The sequence below is a fragment of the Triticum dicoccoides genome, chromosome 5B (assembly GCF_002162155.2).
Source record: "Triticum dicoccoides isolate Atlit2015 ecotype Zavitan chromosome 5B, WEW_v2.0, whole genome shotgun sequence".
Taxonomy (NCBI): domain Eukaryota; kingdom Viridiplantae; phylum Streptophyta; class Magnoliopsida; order Poales; family Poaceae; genus Triticum; species Triticum dicoccoides.
In genome coordinates, this window is record NC_041389.1 from 279,814,103 (window position 1) to 279,819,886 (window position 5,784).

A 5,784-nucleotide genomic window follows, 5' to 3' on the forward strand; every position below is an offset into this window, starting at 1 on the left:
AGACAATGCTTGTTAGCATGAGGATCCAATATATTCTTCATGAAGGCCACCTGTTGAGGGTAGGTACCATAGGCAAGGTACTACCCCATGTTTTATTGTGTTCATTGACGGTGTAGTTGAACAACGGAGCTTCCCCATCACAAAGTCTCTTGAACAAAGGAGGTCGTCTGAGCACATTAATGTTGTTGTTAGAACCAGGCATGCCAAAGAAAGCATGCAACATCCACAAGTCCTTTGATGTCACTGCTTCAAGTATGATGGTGGATTCTTTGACGCGACCTTGGTACTGCCCACACAAACCTTTTGGTAAATTCTTCCATTGTTAATGCATGCAACGAACTGAAGCGAGCATATCTGGGAATCCTCTTGCTGCTCCAACTGCCAACAATTTTTTAGTGTCCTCCATAGTTGGCTCTCTGAGGTACTCTGCTCCAAACACCTTCACCATAGTGCGTGCAAAAGTGCATCGTGGTGCTCAAGACTATGGTCTCTCCCATCCGGACCTCAGTATCAATGGCATATGCGAGCTTACCATAAGCAAGCACCCCGAGAGCAGCCTTGCATTTCCGTAGAGGGGAGAAAGAAAGTTGTCCGCAACAATCCTTCCTTAGGTTGAAGTTGTCATCAACCTTCCCCACGATAGTCATGACGCGCAAGAACAAATCTCGACTCATCCAGAAGCGACGTCAAAAGAAACCTTCATGGTATGTTGGCTCCATTGTGAAGTAGTCCGTGTACAGAAGCCGTGCGCCGGCAATCCTATCCCAGGGAATAACTATCCGACCCTTTATGGAACCCTTGAAGTTTTGTACGTGCTCCTCTGCCTTCTCCATATTCTCTTGGATGCTCATCATCATCATTTCAGCATCTTCGTCGCCCGAATCCGAAGAATCGATGAACTCTTTGAATATGAATTCCTCAAGGTCTGTGTTTCCATAGCCATCATTCCAGGAGGAGCCCATCGGTGACCTACAAAGGACCAAAGAATCAAAAAACTGCTCGGACATTTCATCAAACACATAGACCGCGGGGTGTATATCCCGAGGAGTTGGACGTATCAGAGCGACGTTCATTGGCAGTGACCTTGTCCGGTGGCGGCATAGTCAGCGGCATTGTGGGTTCGCGCCTCCAATTGCGAAGTTGTGGGTTGGGGACAACGGCAAACAACGATGTGGTGGAGTAATGATGGCGGTTGTGTGGACAAGGAAGAAAAGAGAAGGGGAACATGGCATATCGGGCAAGGAGGGGGGGGGCGTCTTCAAACGAATTGGGGGGCCTTTGTGATCAATCCTATGTGGCACTCGTGTTCGGGCGCTTCCGGGCGTCTCCATATCCACCCCCGTATGGACTGGGTATGGGGTTTGCCTTTTCGGTAAGACATTTGGCTAGATTTGTAGATACTCTAGAAGGAAAAAAAGGAAAAATCTCGGACCAGACCGTTGGGCAACCAAGGCTGCCAGGCGGGCCATATAATATATATGACAGGTGGGCCCACATGTCACTCTGTGCGTTTGGTTTATTCGGTTTACATGGTTCGGTTTACACGGTTTTTTGGTTTGTATAGTATTAATACTTTGATAAATACGGTATGAAATTAAAATACGGTCCGGTTTCAGTATATACCAAATTATTTTAGTATGATTTCGGTATATACCATAATAACCAAAGTTGACGCGAATTTGAAAATGACCTAATAACAATTTACAAATTTATGACTCAAAACACATACTATTTTACACAAATTGTATATAACTATATATACAAGTATATATGCATGAATGCATTTATCCGTTGATGGTTATGGATGTGCTTAGCATTTTTTAAAGAGAAAAATGACTATGTTACGAGAAAAATGTACGTGCTTGGTAGTGAATTTGACTTATGTACAAGAAAAATGATAACTTGTATGGTTGTTCGCCTCAAGAAATATAAATAAATTTTTTACTCTGGTTTATTCGGTTAACCATTCGGTTTTCCGGTATATATATCATAAAAACAAAATTCAAAATGATACGAATAGTCCGTACCATACCAAAACCAGAAACTATAAAAGCCGTAAAATTGGTTCAGTTTGGTTTATTTTTGGTATGGTTTTGTACAGAGTGACCCACATGTCAGTATATGCGGCTGAAATTAACAAAATTGCAGCCCTGATTTCAAATCCCGCAAGCCGCCGCTTGCTCGGTTGCTTCTCGTCCCGGCGGCGGGCCACCGACCCTACCAATACACCCATGGCCGCCGCCGCCGACCACCAGCACGGCCACATCGACAAGGAGAAGGAGAAGGAGCTCCTCTCATCGGTGGTTGGCAACATCCGCTGTTACTCCGGTTCCGACCCCCTCCGCCCATGGCTCCGGTACGGCCCTGCTCCCAATCTCCGCGCCTACCCGCACTGCGCCCCTCCCTTCCTCCTCTCTGATCGAATCGATTCCGTTTTACAGGGGGATCCGGAGGCTGGAGGGGGCGCTACCTCCGGCGACGCTGCGGGAGAAGCTACCGAGGTTCCTCCAGAAGTGCGCCGAAGAGTTCCAGGACGAGCCCCGGTACCGCGACGACCCACGGTACCTCCGCGTCTGGATCCAGATGGTGAGCCACCTGCTGTTACCGTAGTACCGGCTGACTACGTGAGGATTTCATTTCGTTGGGGATGTACTGAGAGATGTTGAGATTGATTGGTATATTTAACGGCAGACTATCTGTTTGCTAATTTGCCATGTTAGGAGTTGCCTCCTACTGAATGTTCTCGGTGAAACACCACAGTTATTGAGCTCCCTTTCGCTCGCGTTCTCTTTGAGATAGGAATATTCTCTTGGATTGTTGCGAGGTCATATTGTGATTGCATGGTGTTGATGGTGTAGATGGACTATGTGAAGGACGCAAAGCCATTGCTGAAGAAGTTGGAGACGAACAGAATAGGCCTCAAGAGAGCTGCGTTTTATATGGCTTATGCGATATATTATGAGAAGCGTAGGAGGTTTCAGGACGCAGAGCAGATGTACCGCGTGGGAATCCAGAAGTAATCTCTTACCCGCCACGTTGTAGAGGATGCTGTCGTTTGCTTCTACACTTTGTTATTATTGTCTGAATATAAATCTGATTATGTAAACCTGAGTACTTAATATAAGTGTTCAATAGCCTTGCAGAGCCTATCGAGGAGTTACACAAATCACATGATCAGTTTATCTATCGCATGGAGTTATACCAGAAGAGGAAAGATAAAGTATGGCTCTCACTTCACCTTGGCAAATATTGTGTGTATGCAATCCTTTCTTATTATATGCATTTCATCTGCAGGAAGGAATGCCTAACAGAGTTAAACCACTTCCTAAATGTGCAAACCAAGTTGATGGTACGTTTAGAAAGAAAAAAAAACTTTACCCGGGCTATCTAAATCAGTTTCTAGTGGAACTTACATGTCATTGGGAATATGCTGCAGGTCAAAGCAGAAATTATACAGAACTTAAGTCCAATCCAGTGCAAAAATTGGGAAGTAGTTCAAATTCTTCATTGTGCCGTTATCCTCCATTAGGTCATGCTAAAGATGGTGTACCATCCAGAGGCACCTCAGGAGATAACAAGAATTTGTCTCGTTGTAATAGTGATGATACTGCAGTTGTACGATTTGTTGGCTCTGCATTGGTTGGAAAGTCAGAAACTGAAGATGCTTGTCATCATGGCCTCGTTGAACCAACTATAAACTTGAAGGAGGCTATGGATGACATCAATAGCATGTTTCTAGAGCCAGTGGAACCCGAGACAATGCTCAAGAAACGCTTGAAGCGTGATCAACCAAAGTTTAATCAGCAGGCAAGTGCACTTCATATCTTTGTTGATGAAGAACAACTTAACAGTAGTGATTCAAACACTCTCCATGGCAAGAACACAATGTCAGTCCATCCAAAGTTCAGTCAACAAACAAGTGCATTTGAAATATTTGTTGATGAAGATTGTCCTAATGCTACCAACCAAAATGTGGGCCAAAACAGGAAAAGTAACAAGGAAAACAATCAACAAACAAGTGGGTTTGAATTCTTTGTTGATGAAAATGAGCCTAAGGGCAATGATCAAAATGTCATGTGTCACAAGAACACTAGGTGTCCTCGACCATTACATGATTCAGCAAGGCAGCAGGGCATGGGTGACTTCCAAAAGCTATTTGTGGGAGGGTTTGCAATATTGGCGGATGATGAAGATGAACAATGTGCGAACAACGATGATGGTGTTAGGATAAATTCCAGAAGTATGCATCCTCATAATAAGCTTACTATGCTCCATGCAGAACAAGCTGATAAAGAAACAAGACATGGCGAAGGTGAGATTCCTTTAAATTTTGGACTTCGAGAAGACACAATCATTCGTAGGTTTGTGGGATCTGCTGTTGTTGATGAGCCTAAAGTGGAAAATGCATGCCACCATGGGTTAGTTGATCCAACCATCAATTTGAAGGAGGCTATGTCTGATATAAACAACATGTTTGGAAAACCACTGAACTTCCAGGATGGTAAAAAACCAAACAGGAAAACGAATGCAGTATCAGAGAGAAAAGCAGCTCCTGTTTCTGGTTTCTCCATATTAGCTGATGATGACATTAGCAAGGACCCTGCTGCTAAAGACAAATCAAGCAATTCCTGTACATTTGGATCTGAGAGTGGTCTATTTGAGCCCACTATCACTACCCGCGACGTCATGTCGGAGATCAATGAAATGTTTGGAATGTCACTTGACTTCTAAGGCACTTGCTTAGAGGGAATTTAATTATTCAACAGGTACTGTTTGTCCTGCACCTTGTCACTCTTTTCTTGAGACTCCTTGTATTCTGCATTCAAGATGTGAAATGTGCTGCATATTTCGTCTAAAAATGAAAAAATGCAATCAATATGGAATATATGTACTACCATTTGGTGATATAATAGCTTGGGATTCAGTTGAACTCTTTGGTGCATAGTTGGCGACTGGTGAATATTTCAAAAACTGATCATTCGCGTTTATCGTTCTTATGTTTGAATGTGTGTTTTCCTTGATAAAATTAGGACGAGCAAAATGGTGACTAGCTTGGTTATTCATATCGCCTTGATATCGTGATGTTTTTGCTCTTACCTGAAAAATGCTTCTCTTGACGCAGGTGCAGAAGATGCACAGAAAATGTTACAAGATCACCCCTCTGGTGATCCAGGGTGCAGAAACCGGGAATGTACCATGCCTGTGGTGTTCTCGCTGATGTCATAATTTTCCAGGATATTTTCCACAAAATGAGCTTCCAAATCTTTGTTTAGCACCAGGCCCTTGAGTTTTGTACCATATGAATGCTGGTATAAGTTAAATTGTTCCCTCAGGATTTGAGGTCACAGAACATTTTGTTCTCCCCACTGTATTTTGTTCATTAGATCCTTGGTTAGCATTGGTGATGCTGCCCATTACAATGACTTTCTCTTTGTTGGAAGGCACTGCCAGTCCATTATCAAACTCTGTCCCCGCTTTGCTTGTGTTTTTGCTGCTTGTACTGAAGGAATTTTACAGAATAAAAAATACAGTTCCAAACAGTGCCTACACTCTTACATTTGTTTTTGCGAGTACACTTATTTATGGCCATTAAGGTTTTACTTTCCATTTTTGTGCTGTTTGTTGACAACATGTTGCAGGTTTCAATTGGGGAGACTGACGTGAAACAACTAGTGCACTAGCATCAAGGATCAAAGCCTACAGTAAGAATTTATTTATTTTGGCATATTTAGATAGGTAATGAAACATAGATTAATCGCTGGTGCACTAGCATTGTTAATCCCT

At 43.2% G+C, this 5,784-nt stretch overlaps 1 protein-coding gene across 1 annotated transcript; it reads left to right on the plus strand.

Moving 5' to 3' along the window:
* Positions 1 to 2,160: 2,160 nt before the first annotated feature.
* Positions 2,161 to 5,538, plus strand: LOC119308413 (probable inactive serine/threonine-protein kinase bub1). The gene is made up of 7 exons (XM_037584544.1): positions 2,161 to 2,356; positions 2,442 to 2,586; positions 2,859 to 3,016; positions 3,136 to 3,220; positions 3,295 to 3,349; positions 3,437 to 4,766; positions 5,123 to 5,538. The coding sequence occupies exons 1-6, from the start codon at positions 2,232 to 2,234 to the stop codon at positions 4,729 to 4,731; spliced, it is 1,863 nt and encodes a 620-aa protein (XP_037440441.1). The 5' UTR covers positions 2,161 to 2,231; the 3' UTR covers positions 4,732 to 4,766; positions 5,123 to 5,538.
* The last annotated feature ends 246 nt before the right edge of the window (positions 5,539 to 5,784 follow it).

Coding starts and splice junctions, on each gene's coding strand:
- LOC119308413 (XM_037584544.1), top strand. CDS start 2,232: ATGGCCGCCGCCGCCGACCACCAGCACGGCCACATCGACAAGGAGAAG. Junction 3,017..3,135: donor TACCGCGTGGGAATCCAGAA/GTAATCTCTTAC, acceptor AGTGTTCAATAG/CCTTGCAGAGCCTATCGAGG. Junction 3,221..3,294: donor ACCAGAAGAGGAAAGATAAA/GTATGGCTCTCA, acceptor TTTCATCTGCAG/GAAGGAATGCCTAACAGAGT.